Below are 19,569 nucleotides of genomic sequence, written 5' to 3'. Positions count from 1 at the left end.
TACACCAGAGTTTCTCAACCTGTGGGGTTTAACCCTTTCCCTGAGGTTGCCTGAGAGCAGAGTAAAGCAGATATTTATATTATGATTCATAGCAGCAGCGAACTTACAGTTATGAAGTAGCAACAAATAGAACTTTATGGTCAGGGTCACCACAACATGAGGGAGGACTGTAGTGAAGGCTGAAGCTTTAGGAAGGTGCTCTGCATTCTACTGTGCTTCTATTCTTTTTTTCTCACTAATAACTAATATGTCCGGTAGGTGCTGAAGAGGTGGCTCAGCAATATTGATTGGCTATACCCTTCCAAAGGATCAGTGTTGGATTCCCAGCTCCCACATGGTGGCTCGCAGCCATCTGTAACTTCAGTGTCAGGAGATCCAATGTGGTCTTCTGACCGCCAGGGCACTGCACACATTGAATGTGGTGCACAGACAAACATGCAGGCAGAATACTCATACATATAAGATAATCATTAAAAATATGTCATAGGCATAAAAAACATTAAAATGTGGTATGTACTAAGTTTAACTGTGTCATATATTAATTACACATTAAATTCAACCTTATGATGCCTGATCCAGGTGTGTTCTCTCTCTCTCTCTCTCTCATACACACACACACACACACACACACACACACACTCCATGCGGTTTGTCAAAGAGGACAACCTGTAGGTGTCAGTTCTTCCCTTTCACCATGTGGGTCCAGGGCTTGGTGGTCCGCACCTTTACCCCTGCCTAAACCATCCTTCTGCCCTCTTCTTTCCTTTAAAAGCCCTTCATTACTGTTGTCTTTCTGTATGTGAGCAAGCGTGTGCCATGAAGCAAGTGTAGAGGTCAGAGGACAACTTTCAGGAGTCAGTTCTCTCCTGCGGCGGGTTCTGGGAGGCAGACTCAGAGAGTCATACTTGTATGGCAAGTGGTTGTGCCCCTTCAACCGTCTTTCCAGCCCCCCCCCCCCCGGCATTACACTGAGGGTCTCACACATCTAAGCAAGTGTTCTACACTACAGCGACAACACTAAAGCTCCCGGCTCTGCTTTAAGTGGTGAAAAAAAACCAACCTCTCATGTATTGTGCTAGTTTTTCATGTCATTTAGTTTCATTGAATCTTATATTGTTTTTCCCCCCTATCTGTATGACAGAACATTTTTTTTTTAAAACCATTGCTTTTCAAATCTGAGCACATATTAGAATTAGTTGAAGGGCTTGTAAAAATACACACTGCTAGGATAGAATTTTTGTTTTTTTAAGATGAGGTCTTGTTATATTTGTTACTTAGGCTGGCTACTAACTTGTGAGGTCAAATGGTCCTCCTGCCTCAGCCTTTCTGGTACATTGGGCCACAGTTGGTCACCATCATACCTGGTGGGTACGTTTCTGGTTTAATGGGTCTGTGGCTTGGCTTGACAATTTTCAGTCTAATAAGTCTAAGTGGTACCCATGTTGTTGGTCACAGGACATGTTTTCATAATCTCCCTTGACTGCTGGGAACGCAGTAATTTTTGTACTTCCTTACTCTGATACAACTACTATAGTAATGGGGTGTGTGTAAAAGATACTACAGTTCTTTTGTGTCCTGGAAAGAATAACAATGCATTACTAACCTTGATTCTTGAGTAAGAGCTGCTGTGATAGCTTGGGGACTAAAGGTGCTTGACCCCGCACTTGCAGATGTGAGCTTGATCCCCAGAGCTCACATGACAGAAGGAGAGGACTGCCCCTGAACGTTGTCTTCTGACCCCCACACTTGGACTGTGGCATGGGCGCCTTTCCAATATGCAATAAATACATGCAAAGAAGTGATAAAGCCAGGTACTGCTTAACGCGTGGGCTGCAGTGACAGACAGGATGAGCAGTTTCTGCCTTTGGGGACTTGATATAGAGAACGTGTAAGCTCATCATACTTCGAAGCTTTTTATCATAAATCAGATTATGTAACAACGGACAGTCTTCTTCACATAATATTTAGAAACAGACTGAAGTAGGCTGGTGGGTCCTTGTTCTCAAGCAGTGGAGACCAAATGCCTTGTCCTGTCCCCTTACAGTTGAGATGCTTAATCTTAGTGTAGGCCACATTAAACTTTGTCATTAAAGCCAGGCATGGTGTGCAGGCCTTTAATGGGAGCATTTGGGAGACAGGTGAATCTCCATGAGACTGAGGCTAGCCTGGTCTACAGATTGAGTTCCAGGACAGCCAGGGCTACATAAAGAGACAGGGGAACAAAGGTCTTAAAAAAAAGAAAGAGAAAAATGAATACATTTCACTGTTAAGGACATGGATGACAGGTAATTGCTTTAGGGACAGAGAAGCTAGTAAGTCAACATCGGATAAGCTAACGTCCTACATGCCATCAGTGTGTGTGTGTGTGTGTGTGTGTGTGTGTGTGTGTGTAAAGGTGTTCCTACCTTTCTCCATCCTTTCTTTCCCCTTTCTCCCTTTAGATCATTAGGGTGAGTTCTAATTGCACATAATGTGAAGTTCAGTCAATGATTATTATTGTTCTGTGCAGTGCTGACTGGGAGTTAAACTCAGGCCCCATCAAATGCAGTTCAAGCATTCTACAGCTAAGCCAACCTGGGGTTTTGTTGTTGTTGTGTTGCTTTTTGTCAGGTTCCTTCTTGCCTTGGCTTCTGCCTTCCAAGTTGTGGGATTATGTGTCACTATTGCCTGGAATTACTTTAGGAACTGAAGACACTGAAATTTGCCTCCTTTCATATATTTAAAAGTAATAAGGGCAAACAAAACTGAAAAGCAACAACAAAAATAATAACAAAAAGCCATAACAAAATATATACAAAGTTTCATTATTATATTGCTAGGAGTAGTTCTGAGGATTTTATATATTAACATAATTTACTCTCAACACCACCATGCTGAATAACTTCTGAGTGTAGAAGCAGGTATTTCAGCTCAGAGTTAGCAGGCTCAAGAGCCCACCTTCAAGCACCTGTGAAGACTTGTAGTATCACATTCCCTCTCAACACACAAACACACATACTGACTTTTAACTGCTTCTATTAAGTTCTGTTGGGTGTTGGGCTGCAGAGATTGCCCAGTGATTAAGATCCTTGATGGTTCCTCCAGCAGACCCAGGTTTGAGTCAGCCCTTGGATGGTGGCTCAAACATCTTAACTCCAGTTTCAGGACATCCACTGCCGCCTTTGACCTCCACACCCACTACTTGAAAGGTGGTGCACAGACACAAGCAGGCTAAACACATCTCACACACATGAAATAATTTATGTATTTATATACACACACACAAATTAAAAAAGCAAGTCTTTAAAAGGTTCTACTAGGTCATGATATACTCTAGGTTTTTTGTTTGTTTGTTTGTTTTTAAGTATTGATTTCATGTGTATGAGTGTAAGTCACATGGTGAAGGTTACTTTGGAGGCCAGAAGAGGGCACTGGATCTCCGGGAGCTGGAGGTGCATACAGATGGCTGTGAGTCACCTGATGTGTGTGCTGGGAACCAAAGTGGGGTCCTTTGGAGGAGCAGGGATTGCCCTTCATGGTTGAGCCATTTCTTAGCCCCAACATAATCTGCTCCTAGAACAGAATGCCTTCCATCTTTCATTTCCTCCTTTGACATTTTTCCTTACAGGTTAGCATCGACAGCTTTGAGATAAACTAGGTAGTAAATACTTCCCAAAAATTCAAACCACGAGAAATGGTTTGGACTTTTTGGAAATGTGAAGATAGTGTAAATTGGATGGTTTTGTGCAGAGGAGAAAGAAAAATGTGGAGACTGTGAGTGAGATTTTGGGAGTGAGAAAGGTTGTGTGCATTGGCTCTGCAAGTCGCTGGCTGTAAGTTAGCCAAATTGATTCAGTCTGGCTGTGGTTTGGTGCCATCTGGTGGTGCTTTTGTGCTTTTATAGGCCTTTGTTGTCTGGAGTAGCAGATGGGAAACAATTACAGCTTTTTGTTTTTCTTTTTGTTCTTTCTGAGCTAGGGCCTCAGGTAGCTCAGGCTAGCCTCAGACTCTCAATGTAGTAGAGGATTGTTTAAACTTCTCACCTTGCCTCCCTTTCACTTCTCAAGTGTGGATTACAGGCACGAGCTACTCTGCTCTTCCAATCCTTGAGTTCACCACCAAATGCATTGGCTCTAAGACTCCCTCTCCGTCAGTAATGACATCCATGGGGGAACCTGTAATCCCAGTACTTGGGAGGCTGAGGCAGAAGGATTGTGAGTTCAAGACCAGCCCAGGCTACAGAGTGAGATCTTGTTTTAACCAACAAACCTCACTGCCGCTCGAGTTCCTTATGAGACAGCAGTGTTCTGAGCAGCTTTCTCCACTCTGAGCACCTGCATAATGTCATTCTAACAGCCAGTAAACAGTTGTTCCAAGGAAGAGGGCTGCCATGGTCAGTACCAATGCTATCCCCTCAACGAGTTTCAGTTTATAGGTGGTGAACTCAAGGATTGGAAGTCACTGGATTCAGAGGGAACAGCTGACTCAGTGAGTTCATGGACTCGTGAACTTTTACCCAGCTATATTATGTTTGCATATATTTGATTGAATTTTCATGATTTGCTCCATAAAGTTACAGTAGGCTATTTTTTTGCTTGTTTGTTTATTGAGAAGACATCATGAGCCAGGAGAGAGCAGTGAGAGTTGTGTGGCTTATGTAGAGACTGACAAGTTGTGCAGTTGAAGTTTGCGTTCTTTAGCTGCTGCAGTAGGTGGGGGTAGAAGGCTGGAAGGGATTGTGTCAAGCAGTGTGAGTAAGACAAGTTGTAGCTTCAAGGTCGCATGTGCCTGTAGTCCCTACCATCCGGAGGTTGAGGCGAGATGCTCAAGAGTTTGGGCCAGTGTGTGGGCTATGGGACACAATCAAATCAAAACCAAACAAAACCAAGAATATGGCTTGCAAAATACTAAACTGGGGGTGAGATCAGAGAATAAGTTAATTTTTATCCAACAAATGTGGAAAATGATAGGTGGTCTTAAACACATCTGTTCTTTATAATAGACTCAGCAAATTAGGTCAAACATAGAAACAGGTAGAAACCTAATAGATTTTTAAAAACAAAATAAAATTTATAAAATGGATAAATATCTCAAAAAATAATAACTGAGGGGAATGACAGTGATAAAAAGAGTTTAGGGTGAATATCTTGGATTGAGACAAGGGGGCTCTTAACACCTGGGTGAGGAGTTCTGAAATTAACTTATGAGTATTTAACAACATAGCTGTGAGGCAGAAATGAAAAACCAAGGTGTAAAACAGTTGCCATAGTTAAATAATAGTATTGGGGGAGGCTACAGAGATGGTCGAATGGTTAGCAGCACTTCCTGCTTTCCCAGAGGGCCTGAGCCCAGTTGCCAGCATGGTTCCATATCATGTGGCTCATGGTTGCCTGTAACCCCTGCTCTAGGAGATCTGACACCCTTGAAAGAAATCTACATGCATACAGCGTATACTCACACACACACAGGTGAATTAAAAAAAAAAAGAATCTCGCTGGTGGTGGCAGCACATGTCGAGGCAGAGGCAGATGTTGAGTTCAGGGTCAGCCTGGTCTACAGAGCAAGTTCCAGGACAGCCAGGGCTACACAGAGAAACCCTTTCTTGAAAAACAAACAGACAAACTAAGAAAAAACCAAAACAATGTAACAATGCAAGAGTGAAAGAGAAAAAAGAGAGGAAGGGAGGGAGGGAGGGAGGGAGGGAGGAAAGGAAGGAAGGAAGGAAGGAAGGAAGGAAGGAAGAAAAAGAAAGAAAGAAAGAAAGAAAGAAAGAAAGAAAGAAAGAGTCTTTAAATATTTGAAAAATAAAGACTGTGGAGGTAACGGCACTTGCACCACTCCTGGCAGCCTGGATGATGTCCAGGACTGTGAATTTCCAAACCAACCTGCTAGAAAAGTGTGTTCACCGTCTCTGCTTGGGATCTGAGGCTGGAAATGCAGGAGGAAACCCGTGTATGGAACTTTAAACCTCATCAGAAACACATGGCTGGGAAGTTACAGGCCCTAGTGGCAGACTTAGTACTGCTGTTTCAACTGATATTGGCTCAAAGTGCCTTATGAGCATCTAGGCTCACGGCCACGGACAAATGCTCACTTACTCTTAGTGACAGAAGCTCCTCTCTGCTGTGAACTTAGAGCCCCACAGCTGCCCTAGGTGCTGAGAATAAAGGATGGATGAATGTTCAGCCCTAAACAGGACATTTCCATCACCACCTCCAAGGCTCAGAAAACACCTCGGAACGAGAAGTGGGAAGAACTCAAGAGCTGGAAAATAAGGAGAAGGGCTGTGTGCAGAATGCCACCGTGGGCCTGGCGCAGCTGTTCTGTCTTGAACTCTGGAAGATCAGTTACCTGCCCGAGGAACTGTACAGGACCAGTCCTGCCACCAGGCAGCTGTGGATGGGGGTGGCGCCCTACCCTTCCCTGCTGGACTGCTGGATGCCGAAACGTTCTAGGAGGGGAGAGTCTGCTTTTAGTTGTGAGCCTATTGGTGAGCCCACCGTCCTCCAGTGGAAAGTTCCAACCTCAGGATCACACAGATGGCCCTGGATAAATTCAGTGGTTCACAAAATAAAACATCGTTATTGTGGGAAAGGCATTTCTAAGGAGGAGGCAGCTTAATAGGAGTGGGAAGGACATGTAATTAGAATGCAGTTTATATATGTATGAAGTATTGACAAATAAGAGAATACCTGCTGGGAATGTTTAAAGTGTAATCAGGGCTGTGAGATGTCAGTGGGTAAAAGCACATGCCGTCAAGTCTGACATCCTGTGTTCATTCCCCAAAACCCTCAGACTCGAGGAGGGGGCTGATTCCCCCCAGTTTTTCTCTGACCTCCACACATGTGCGGTGGCATGTGCCTGTCTCTCCCCGAAATAAAACATTCAAAGTGTAATAGAAAGAAACATAAAAATTTGGTGACACTCTTCCATGATCATAGCTTCATTTATTCCAAGTGAAGACTGGCAGGTGAAGTCCATGTAAAAATACAGTGAATTCACAGTAACGTTGCAGGGCGGTTATGGTGTTAGAAGAACTGTTAGTGATGAAATCACTGTGCTTAGACTGAAGGACAACTACCACGTGACAGTTTCAATGGATCGAACACACATTTGTTAAAATGTATCGTCTACTGCTGATACAGACTTGAAACCTCATAAGGGGTAGTACTAAAAATGTACAGAAAATTGAGTATGATGGCCCATATTCAATACAGTAAATACCACTTACTTAGAGTAAATATCATTTGTCAGGCAATATCTTTACATGTCATTGTTACTGGAGGTCCTAGCTAATGCAATAATGCAAAGGGAGTTTATTTTGCTGTGATACAACACCTTGACCGTGACCAAAAGCAACTTGTGTAGGAAAGGGCTTATGTCCTCTACAGTACAGGTAATGTCCATCACTGAGGGAAGGCAGGACAAGGACTCAGGCAGGGCAGGGACTGAAGCACAGTGAGTGCTGCTTGCTTCCTATTGCTTAGCTTGTTTCCTTACAATCCCAGGACCACCCACCCATCGGTGGCACTGCCTGCAACGATCTGGGCCCTCCCACACCAATCACCAATTAAGAAACTGTCTTATAGGACAGTCTGGTGGGGGCATTTTCTCAGTTGGTCTCTCTTCTTGACCTATGTTAACTTGATGTTAAAAGTAGCCAGTACAGGAGGGACAGTCTTTAATGATGAGAATAGACAGGGTTGAGAGTATGTCTCAGCAGTAAACTACTTCCCTTGTATGCACAAAGCTCCTAGTTCAATTGCTAGTACCATGTAGATACAAATGTATCTTTATATGAAACAAATGTCATTAAATTAAAACAAATGTCATTCTTTGAAAATGGGTTAGTATTTGAAATCTAAGAGACTGTCATATATACTTCTTTTTTTTTTTTTTTTTAAATTTTTCTCATACATTAAATCCCAACTGCAGTTTCCCTCCTCCCACAACTCCTGGTCCCACCGCCCTCCAGTCCAGATCCACTCCTCTATTTCTCCTGCTATTTTCAAAAAAAGAGCAGGCTTCTCAGCCATCCTTCTTAAAAACAGAAAGAGCAGGCCTCCCAGGGATATCAACTGAACATGGCATAACACGTTATAGTAAGGCTAGGCACGAACCCCTCCTGTCACGGCTGGATGAGGCAACCCAGCAGGAGGAAAAGGATTCCAAGAGCAGGCTAGAGCCACGCCCCTCACTCCCATAAGAACACCAAGTGGTTGTGACCTGGCTCAGACCAGTACAGGGTCCATGATTGTTGCCTCAGTCTGTGAGCCCACCTGAGCCCTGCATAGTTGATTCTGCTGCTGGCTGTGTTCTTGTGTTATCAATGCCTCTGGCTCCTGTAGTCCTTCCCCTCCCTCTTCTGCAGGGTCCTCTTGGCTTGGCCTAGTGTTTGGCTGTGGCTCTCTTCATCCGTGTCCATCAGTTGCTGGGTGACGTTTCTGACCGTTGAGCTAGGCACTGAGTTACTCATATCTACCATGAAAGTTGCTACGGAGGTCCATCACACAGAAAAGAAAAAGTATAAGGGTTGCTGTATACAACAGCAGTAATCACTAAGAAAATGAAATATAATCTCACAGTAAAATCCAAGCCAAATAGAACAATCTCCATTAAGTACCTAGGAATAAATCTGACAGCATAGCATGCGGCCTGTTTACTACAGTAATGTCTCACGCGTTGTAAATCTAAGTAGATCTGAGTTATTTGTTTAATCTGAAGATACATAAGAGAACTAAGCATGATAAACCCAGTCTTCCTTTTCCAGCATACTGTAAAACCCAGTTTCCTTCTTGTCAAAACCAGGAGGATTTGCTTTTGGCAGAATTTGACAAGCTCCCTTTAAAGGAAAGATCTTTCAGGTCTAGGCCAGTGGTTCTCAACTTGTGGGTAGTGACACTTTTGGTGAACCTCTGTCTCCATAAATATTTACAGTATGATTCATAACAGTAAAATTACAGCTATGAAGGAAGGAGCAACAGAAATAACTTTATGGTTGAGGGTCACCACAACATGAGGAACTGTATTAAAGTGTCACGGTGTTAGAAGGTTAAGAACCACTGCTCTAGACAATTCTGCAAAGAGGAAGGGCCTGTGCCCTTGTCTTCTGTCCTCAGAGAATGATTTCTGGGCAGGAGGAAGGGTGTGAGCTTAGTATACAATGCTCTGCATTTAAGCTCCAGAAGGAGAGGAGAGGGAGGGAGGAGCTGGGGAAAATATAAAATACAGGCATGGATGGTGGGTGAGGTGTGCCAACAATCTCAGTGCCTGGGAGGCTACAGCACTTTCAAAGCTAGAGCTAGAGAGTTCCTCTGTCAGAGACAAGAGAGGGCCTGGAGAGATGGCTCAGCAGGTAAGAGCACTAGCTGCCCTTTCTGTGGACCAGGGCCCCATCCACATGGTGGTCCTCAACCATTTGTAATTCCAGTTGCAGGGGATCCAGCACCCTCTTCTGGGGTCTGTGGATATCAGGCATGCGTGTGATGTAGACTCACATTCAAACAAAACACCCATCCATACACCTAAAATTTAAAAACAAAATAATTAAAGCTTGTTTTCTTAAAAAAGTAAGTCAGGTGACATATATCTTGCAAAATTATTTCCTTCTTGGCTACAGTGATGAAATGTTATCACAAGATCTGTAGAACAGAGCTGAGCCTAGAAGCAGACCCCCATACATACAGAGTCAAGTGTTTAAAACGAAAGAGGTGCTGAGGTGGTTGTGTACACCTTGAATCCCAGCATTCAGGAGGCAGAGGCAGGTGGATAGGGCTCCTCAGAGAAACCCTGTCTTCAAAAACCAAGCCAAGACCAATCAATACATTAACGTGAGAGAAAGGGAGGAGAAAATGTGAAAAAAAATTAAAGTGTACTGCAGGGAAATAATTTTGCAAGATACACTGAGGGTCTAGAAACAGAACATGTATGTCCACATCTAGTTATAATAGACATCCATGTGGAAAATAAGGAGTAGAGACGGACTATTTACTAAAGCATATATATGTGCTCTACATGTGTGTATATTATATACGCAAACACACAGATGCATAAGGATAAATAGAGATTGTACAATTGCAATTGTTTTATGCTTAAGGGATTTATTCCTTATCTTTTGTATATATACTTTGTGTCTAGCTCCTATGTAAACATCCAATTTAATTTGATTAGGGAACTTTTTTATGTTTATACCCAATTATATACCTTTATACCCTGATTAAATGCTATTAGATGTCTTAGATGCAGATAGTTTATAGTAAGCACTATTGTTAATAGGCTTGCACGTTGCTTAGCATACACCTAACCAGTTACTTCAGTTGTGGCCCATGGTCCTTGCGCTAAGGCACGTTTCCCTCTACGGACATGGTCACGGCAGACCTCACTGCAGTTAGAGGGAACGTTACTCATCCTTGTTCTTTGGTTTGCCTTCGGAAGCTCTTTCCATTTTGTACGAATATTCATGCATGCTTTATCTTCTTACACTGTCCTTAAGTAGTTTTAGAATAAGATTACACTGGCCTCAAAAAATACAGGCGGCTCGCACTTATTACTTTGCCCTGTTTTCAGGAAGAATTGAATGTTAATTAAAATTGATGAGAATTGTGTAGTATCTAAAAAGGTACTCAAGTCTGGAGATTTTTGACAATATTTTAAGTTGTTTTTTTTTTTTTTACTGTTTTCTTGAAGTTTACCATTTCAGCTAAAGCACATGGATATTTTCTAGTGATTCACGTGCCATGTTTATTAGCATAAAGTTTCCTAAAGCATGTTATTGGATAGTGGGTATCAACTCAGTATTCTGACTTTAATATCCAGATATGTATATATTATGACACATATATATGTATAATCAGTACATATTATATTTTATTTTCTCTTATGATGATTCTTGCTGAGCCCAGAATCCCTCTTGGCTTTATGAACTTCCTGTTTGCAGCTGCATTATGTCATTTTACTTGCTCTTATTGCTTCCTTCCTCTTTTTTCTCTCTTTTTTTTTAAACTCAGTTTTTCCATCTTTTTGACTTGAATGCTTAGTTTGTTTTTGTTTTTGTTCTGTTTTGTTTTGTTTTTGCTTTTGAGATAGCATCTCTATATGTACCCCTGGCTGTCCTGGAGCTCATTGTGTAGAGCAGGTTGGCCTTAAACTCACAAAGATCTGCCTGTTTCAGTCCTTCAGTGCTGGGGTTAACTGTGCACACAGTGACACACTTCAGCTTATTGATTATTTTTTAAGACTTTTCCTGACTGCTCAGTTTTGTTTTAGATGTTACATATAGTTGGATGTTTTGAATTTTATAATTAACTTCTGAATATTTCTTTAAATTTAAAATTTATGTGTGTGTGCAACACACAGGCAAGTGTATAGACCCAGTTCTTATCTTTATCAACTGAGCCGTCTTTGCTAGCTCCTAAATATTTGTTTCTTAGTTCTTCTGTAATTTACTTATCTCAAATATTATTTAATGTCTTGTGTGGGAAAATAAGTATAATTAGACATCAAAATTTGAAAATTTCTAGGATGACCAATTTGAGTTATATGTTAAGTAACAGCCTGGCAGAAGAAACCTGAAACATATGTGTTGTAATCCGACTATGTTACCCTTCTACAGACCAGAAAAGACAGTTTCATGTACCCAGCCAGCTCCAGACTACTGACAGGACCTGGTCTCCATAGTAAAAAAGTGAAAGACTCTTGAGGAAAAAGTCCCCAAATTTGACACCCCTGCCCCCTTTATGCCTGTAATTCCAGTGGAGGCAGGAGTGTGAGTCTTACTTAGCACAGTATTAGCTCAGTGGCAGAGAGTTCTCTTAGCGTGTGTGAGGCTCTAGGTTCAATCAGCACCACTGGAAAACAAATGACAAACCTCTTAGAGAAAGGGGACTGGGCTGGAGAGGTGGCTCAGCAGGTAAGAGCACACTGCTCTTTGGCAGAACCCAGGTTCAGTTCCCAGCAACTACAGCAGGCGGTTCACACCCACCTGTAACTCCCAACTCTTTGAGCACCTGCACTCATGTGCACATGCTACATATACACAGTCATAGTTTAAAACAGCAAAAAGATCATTCAAAATTTAAAGCAGGAACAACTTGTCTAATAGAGAAATTTGGTAAATACAGTTGGGTAAATATATGCACTGAGATGCGTTGCAGAATTTATAAAGCAGCCGGGTGGTGGCTCATACCTTTAATACCAGCATTCAGGAGGCAATGGCTGTCTTGTCTACAGAGCTAGTTCCAGGATAGCCAAGGCTACAAAAAGAAACCCTGTCTTAATTTTTTTTTTTAACAAAGCATGTATTTAATTACATTAACAAGGATTGAGTGTAGCTCCTTAATGAAAAACGTATATGTAGTGTAATGCCATTCATTTATCTAATGAAAGAATGTGAATGAAACAATATCAACTATTTAACTACCCCACACAGATTTTGAGGTGTGTGGCTCTGATGTGTGGTCCTGGTTCAGGGTCTTGAGGCTGCAGTCTTGTCAGTTGGGTTTTCATTTCAAGACTGGCTTAGAGCTGTCTCCCAGACAGCTCTCGGTGCTGCACACAGTGCTGGTAGGATCCTGAGTCCCTTTATTCCTGCCCACTGTCTGGCTTTGCAGGCTTGGAGCTGACAGTGTCCTCCTTCTAGGGTCCTGTCCCAGTCACTTCAGCTTTATTCTGTTTGTCCAGGGAGAGCAGGATTAAGCTACATATCCTCGAGGAGGAGCTATAAAAAAGAAGCTGTAATGAGAAAATTTTATGACAGAAGTAGGATGTTACTCTTGTTCCTGGCGAGAGGTTAAGACTATTTGGTATTTGGGTTCAAATTCTGACCCTTTTGTAGTTATTTAAGCAAGGACCCTGAGCTCCTGCAGCACTCAGTGAATAGAACAGTAATATCTGCTGTATGGGGATGTAGACAGAATACATAAAAAAAGTAAAGGAAGTACTTAGCACACAGGCTTTTATTTTGGTGAGCAGGATTGCTTGGTTTCTCTTCTCTGCCAGGACTTATAAGTAATTTTTATACAGTATTGTCTTTCTATAGTTTTATCAGCAGAATGAGTTTATTTTAAGGTATATATTATAAAAGCCTGTGTATTTATACTTAGTTAAATTCTGCTTATAACTGTTTGATTATGGAGACTTGAAAAAATGCAAATGTGTTTGTGTATTCATAAAGATATATATTAGATTCTTGATAAATGCCATATTGCCAGTTTGTACCTGTATACATTCTAGTAGCAGGCCATTCTACTTATTATTCGCAGTAAAGTGTTGGCTTTCGAAAGCCTGTTTTTAAGGCAGGGTAGACTTGCCTTACGATTGGAGGCATTGTGCTTTCATATGTTCTAAATGTACAGAGATACTGTGTTTTCCAGTATTTTTTTGCATGATTTTCTCTGTACATATATATTATGTATATAAATTATTATGCAAGGATATATGTAGCTTCTATTCTCTAGGTGCTTAAATGTAAGTCAGACACTGATGCAGATAATCAGGGTCTACATTCAGCAAAGCACATACACATACACACACGCACACACACATACACACACAAGCTTATACACATACACATTGCCTATTCAGCAAAGCACATACACATACACACACGCACACACACATACACACACACACAAGCTTATACACATACACATTGCCTCTGAGATACCTAAAATGCAGTAAGCTAAGTTGTCAGACTTCAAGCTGGTCCTATATTGAGAAATCAGTTTTATTGTCCTTAAGCCATTGACTTGTCACCTACACACCACCTACACACCACACACACCCCTTCGGTTTCCATTTCCTTACTAAATAGAATACATGGAAAATGTGCTACTGGAGCAGAAATTCTGATTTGTTATCAGTTTCATTGATCTGCCTACAGCCATCCAATTACCCTTTGGCATTCCTTATCTTTCTTGATACAGAAACTGGTAAAAGATGCTGCCTGTCAATGGGAGATTCTTATTTCAAAACGATAGTAGAAAAAAAATAAGAGCTATCAGTTAGCTGACCCCTTTTGTCCTATGCTTGGCAGTTTTAAGTACACCCATCTAATGGTGGTGGGTAAACTTATAAAACCATATCATGTTATATTACTGTCAAACTTTATTTATATGCAGTTAATTGAGATAAAATCTGTAACCCTACCATTACAGATGACTATTTTTTATTCAGCAACTTTTATTGAACGAGGAATAAAATGTATTGGAAGTGCATTTTACATAAAACATGTGTCGAATAACTTCGGAATAACATTTTATTTCAGTTTTTATGTTAAGATATTCTGAAACAGGCAAGGCATTTAATTAGGTCTTATTCCCTGTATTTCCACTAATTTATAGCCACTAATTGGCCATTATTATCCTTTCCTGTTACAGTGTGTATTTGTAAGGCCAGTTTCAAGGTAAACGATTTTTTAAAAGCTGTCTGAAGATATCTTTGAGCTATGAACGAATACGTTCATTTGTCCAAGTCAAGCAAATAAAAGAGAGGGCACACGAATTTCATGACCAGCAAACCCAGCGACTCTAGTCCAGTCTCCCCGAGGCTGCCCGGCGGCTCTTTTCTGTTTACTAATTACCTGTCTAGTGTACTCTGACTTCTGTCGAGAAGACAGGACCAAGTCGGTTTTTGAAGTAGTTGGAGACTCCTGACTTCCTTAGTGATGTTTCTAGAATATTTTCTAGGTACAAGTTTTTTAAAGTGCAGTTCTTTCGACTGAACTGATTGTATGTTGCATAAGCGCCGGGAAGGCCAGCCCAAGTTAAAAAGCCACCTCCGTGTACAGCTGCGGGACTAGGCATGAGGTCTTTTCTAGGAAGAAAAATTTGATTCATGGCTCTTTTCCAGAGGGGACATATGCAGACTTCGCTTCCGCAGAACGTGAAGCGCGCCTCTTCCTGCCGAGGCGAGGCCCGCGTCCCCGAGGGCGGCCTGCGGCTCCCCAGCCTCAGGTGTCCGTGCGGCCGCCGGCTGCCGGCGCCCGGGACTGACTTCCTGTCTGGGCGCGGGGCGGAAGGATCGCGTTGCCAGCCGGGGCCGCCGCCGCCCCTGCCGTTAGGTGGTGGGGCTGCTGAGCCCGGCGGCGGGAGGCGGGCCGGCCGCCGCTTCCTGTCGGAGGACGCGCAAGGATCCGGGCGTCGGAGTGTGTGCGAGTGCGTGAGTGTGTGCCGCCCGCACGGCGTGTGTCTCCGGCCGCGGGTTCCGCCTTCTCCCCTGTCGCCGCCGCTCAGGGTGTAAGTCAATGTGAAGCAGCAGTTCCAGCCCCGGGATAAACATGGCGACGTCTCTGCATGAGGGACCCACGAACCAGCTGGATCTGCTCATCCGGGCCGGTAAGCACAGGGGAACTTTTCTCCGGTGCATCGGTGCAGCGGGCGAGGGGGCGCCCGGCGGGCGGGGAGCGTCCCCCGGGGCGGTCAGCGCCCCGGGTCCGGTGTCCGTCTCCGGCAGCCGGGCGGCCGCGGAGAGGGGGGAGTGAATGAAGTAATGGAGGCGACAAATCAGGAAGTGATCACCTTGGAGAGTAACCTGCCTCGGATCCGGGCTGCCGCTCCGGGGAGCGCGGCGGCGGCGCGGCGGCAGCAGCGGCAGCGGCGGGGGCCGGGCGCGGAGCCGCGGCTAAGTTGGGGAGTCGGCGCGGGCGAGTTGCGCGCTTCGCCCCAGTTGCCGGGGAACCAGGAAGTGAGCGGAGCTGTTGTCCCCGCCGCCTGCCACGCTGTCCGGCCGAGAGGGCCGCCCCTGCCCGCGGCCGGGGGCGCTGGCCGCCCGCCGCCCTGGCCTCTTACTTCCTACAGCCGCCACTTCCGCATGGACGCCGCGGCCCCCCGGGCGCTACCCGCCAAAACGCGCCCGCCCGGCCTCCCGCCTCGTCCCTCCCGGAGCGGCGCCCGAGTAACGGTCCCGAGGCCACTTCCCGGTGCCGAGCGGGACGCCGCCGACCCGGCACCTCCCCGCCGCGGCTAACGGCGGCCGTGGGGGAACCGGGCTGCTGCCCTTCCTTCCCTCGTGGGGCGGGTGACTGAAGGGGGGACGGGAAGGACACCGGGTGTATTCCGCGCAGCCGGCCCGGGGCTGCGGGACAGCGCAGGGGGACGTTTATTTTGGTCCACAGTAAGATGAAAGCGGGGAGCGGGGCGGGCGGGAGGGCGTCCTGGCCCCGGGGAAGTCTCGGCTCGGCATTGCCCCCTTTCCCCTCCCCCAAACCTCCCACCATAGCGGAAGCGCCTGGGAGAGGACAGAACGCGCGCGATTGACAGGCCCGAGGTTCCAATCTGCGCCCTGAGCTGTTCCAAATAAGAACGTTGATTTCTGGGGGCGGGACCACGGGCCCGAGCCGGGCCAATGAAGATTGGGCGGGAGTGAAGCTGACAATGTACGCATGGAATTGGAGGGAAGAGGAGTGTAAACACGGAAGTGGCCGCGGGGGTGGGGGATGTGCTGCGCCACTGCTGCAGCGGAAGGGCACGGACTTAAGTTACATAGAAAAAGCAGCTTTACTTGCTAGCAGACAGCGCAGCGAGGGCCTCGGGTCGATGTGGCACTGCTCGAACACTGTTGCTTACCGAAATTATAAGCGCATGCGGTCCCTCCTCTCGTTCTGTTTCACATCTCCATCGATGTCGGATTGGAAGATGAGAAATTGTAACCAAACGGTAGTGCTGTAAAGGATCAGAACAGTCTTTTTGCACCTATTGTTTTTAGGGATCTTGAAATTGGTAGTTTGGTGGACAAAGCAGTTCGATTTGGAAGAAAAATTATGTTTATCTCTAAATTTAACGGAACTTTAAATATAAATAAAATCTGGACTGATAGAACTGCATGTGCTATATAACATAACGGTGAATAGTGTGTTTAGGCTGTGGCATATTTTACACATTTCAAAAGTAGGGAAATCACAATTTATTGAGCAGCGTTTAAATGCCTTTTTGAATAGGGACTTTTACTGAAGGAGAGGAACATAATGGAACTTGGGTCCTTGCTATAGTCAGTCCATTGATCACTATGAATTAGTGTACAGTTTTATGTTGGGTTAGTGGTGTTTTGAGTGTCGAGTGTGTATAGTTAAAGAGATACTATTTTGGGGCAGGAGAGATGCTCCTCGGTTAAGACCACTTGTTGCTCTTGCAGAGTGGCTCTTGCAGAGGTCCTGGGTGCAGTTCTCAGCACCCACGTTCACAACCACCTGTAACTACAGTTTCAGGGGATACAACCCCTCTTCTAAACACCATGGACACACATATGGTGCTCATAAATACTTAGACAAAAGCTTAATAAGCCTAAAGATGTTATTTCCAATGCATGTGAATACTTATGAGAGAACCATTGCAGTTTCTGCAGTGAGAACCTTGAGAAACACTGTAGAATAAGAGGACTTAACTTCACAAGTGAAAGGTTTCTTTTCTCTGCCTGAGCTATTGGAACTACCACTAAAACTGAATGTGGCCTGTAGATAATGCGCTGGGAGTGCACATTGGAAGTTAGTGTTCCTACCTTTTTATAGGCATTCTTGCTTCTAGGGCTGAGGATCTGAACCAGGCCTCCAGCATGCTGGGCAGGATGCTTTACCTCAGGGCTACACCCCCTCTGACACGGGGTTTCTAAGACTTTAGATGCCATTTTCCAAATCTACTTGATTTTCGAGAGCTGCTTACAGAAATCTTATAATGTTTTTTAAAGTCACAGTGTGCAATGAAAGAGCTCTACATGCTGTTATTTCTTCTTTCTTGTTCATGTAATCCAAAGAATCTTTCAGGCTCTTTGAAGAAAATTTAAGGATATGCTGATATACTTAAAGCTAGTTCAGTAAGTTAAAAGCTGGAGAAAAAAATACGAATTAAAAAATTAAGACTCTATAGTTTTTATTGTTATAATTTTTAATGGGAAAGGGAGAGTAATAATTTCAATTCTTTTCTCTGTTTATGTTTTTGAGACAAGTCTCATGTACCTCAGACTGGCCTCAGACTTTTCATATAGTTGAGGCTGGCCTTGAACTTGTGCTCCTTGCTCCACCACCTGAATGCTAGTATTAGAGGTATGTACTACCACTCCCAGTTTATGTGGTGCTTAGGGATTCACCATGCACTCAGCCATCTGAGCTGCATCCTAACCCCAGTGCCTGCAGTTTCTTAGAAAGTGGATGTAATGATCTCTTTATCTACTTGAGAGAAGTCATCAGATACAAGCAAGCAGATGAAAAATAATGTGCAAGTGAAAAAGTAGCTGTAATGATTGCAGTAATTACCTGAGGATTGTGTAAAATGAGTGACACTTGGGAACAACTTAGAGAATAAATAAGCTTTGAATTAAGTGATGTTAGTATCACTTGTTTCTAAGCAACTGTAGATCATCGGGTGGTGCCATTGCTATATCACGACAGGATATATTGCTTTTCTCTCTTTATAACTTAGTATCATATATATGTAGTCCTTTAGTTATTAATATTTAAGGTATTAGGAGTTTGAGTGAAGGATGAAATAACTTCTTTATAACAAATCAGTATCATCTTAAGATTCAAAATTTTGTAGTCAAGACTTATTATTCTTACTAAAGTTGCATTTGGGTGGGACATGGTGATGCCAGCCTTTATCCCAGCACTGAGGAGGCAGAGGCAGGCAGACTTGCCAGGACTACCTACTCACAAACTAGCTTAAGGAACCATGGAATCAAGGACTGAAGTTTTCTAATTAGTTATTGATAATACTTTGTCCTAGTTAACCTTAACTTAACCACTTAACCTCTTTAGCATATGACCAGGTAATTTCTAAGGACATTTAAAGCTCTAAAATTACAAGTGTCTCAACACATTTAATGCAGAGGTTAAAATATAAGAAAGAAATTCATATGAGTATGCCATAGAGCTTAATTGCTTTAGACAACCTTTGAAAACTTATATGTATTTGATAAAATATAATAGTTGAGGCTTAGTTCTGGTGTGTGTGTGTGTTAATAAATGTCTGACATTGTTACTTTCCTAATAATGTATGTGAACATTATGTGTACATGTCTGGATTTGAGGGAAGATTTTTCAGTTTAAAACATCTGATTTCTTAAGTGTACAATCCTTGACCACTTCTCCTTTTCTTTTCTCTCCTCTCCTCTCTCCCTCCTTTTCCTTTTTTTTCCCCTTAAGATGGGCCTCATTATGTAGCTCTGGCTGTCCTGGAACTTGCTTTGTAGGTCAGGCTGGCCTCGAACTCACACAGATCCACTTGCCTCTGGCTTCTGAGTGCTGACAATCTTTTTTTTTTTCTTTTGAGAAGAGGAAAATTTTCTCTGGAAATACAGGATAGTCTCTATGTGTGAATGCATGTGATGTTAAATATCTTCCTTGCCTTATTTCTTTGAGACAGAATTTCTCATTTAGCCTACAGATTCAGCTAGATTGGCTGTCCTGAGATAGATCCTTCTGTCTCTGCCTCCTTACTATTACTGTTACAGTTGCCTGCCAACTAGCAGGGTACTGGGACTTGAGGACCCAGCTCTTTATTTGGGTGCTAGGTATCTAATTGAGATCGTCCTGCTTGCAAGGTAAGCACTTTTACCAACTGAGGCATCTTCCCAAAACAGCACAAGTCGTGTGGTTGACAAAAC

At 43.6% G+C, this 19,569-nt stretch overlaps 1 protein-coding gene across 11 annotated transcripts in view; it reads left to right on the top strand.

The window, feature by feature from the left end:
* Window positions 1-19,569, top strand: part of Elf2 (E74 like ETS transcription factor 2) — an 84,025-nt gene that overhangs the window by 46,329 nt on the left and 18,127 nt on the right. For 2 of the 11 annotated variants that reach the window (XM_021157609.2, XM_021157608.2), the window contains exon 1: window positions 15,007-15,311. The exons of the other annotated variants lie outside the window; for them this stretch is intronic. In XM_021157609.2, the coding sequence (XP_021013268.1) occupies window positions 15,254-15,311 (58 nt within the window). In that variant the 5' untranslated portion in view covers window positions 15,007-15,253. Of the gene's footprint in view, window positions 1-15,006; window positions 15,312-19,569 lie in introns of those variants that run through there. 11 annotated transcript variants of the gene reach the window in all.

This window comes from Mus caroli, chromosome 3 (assembly GCF_900094665.2).
Source record: "Mus caroli chromosome 3, CAROLI_EIJ_v1.1, whole genome shotgun sequence".
Classification (NCBI taxonomy): Eukaryota; Metazoa; Chordata; class Mammalia; order Rodentia; family Muridae; genus Mus; species Mus caroli.
The sequence above is the reverse complement of the archived record's forward strand: the minus strand, read 5'-3'. Positions and strand labels throughout refer to the sequence as shown.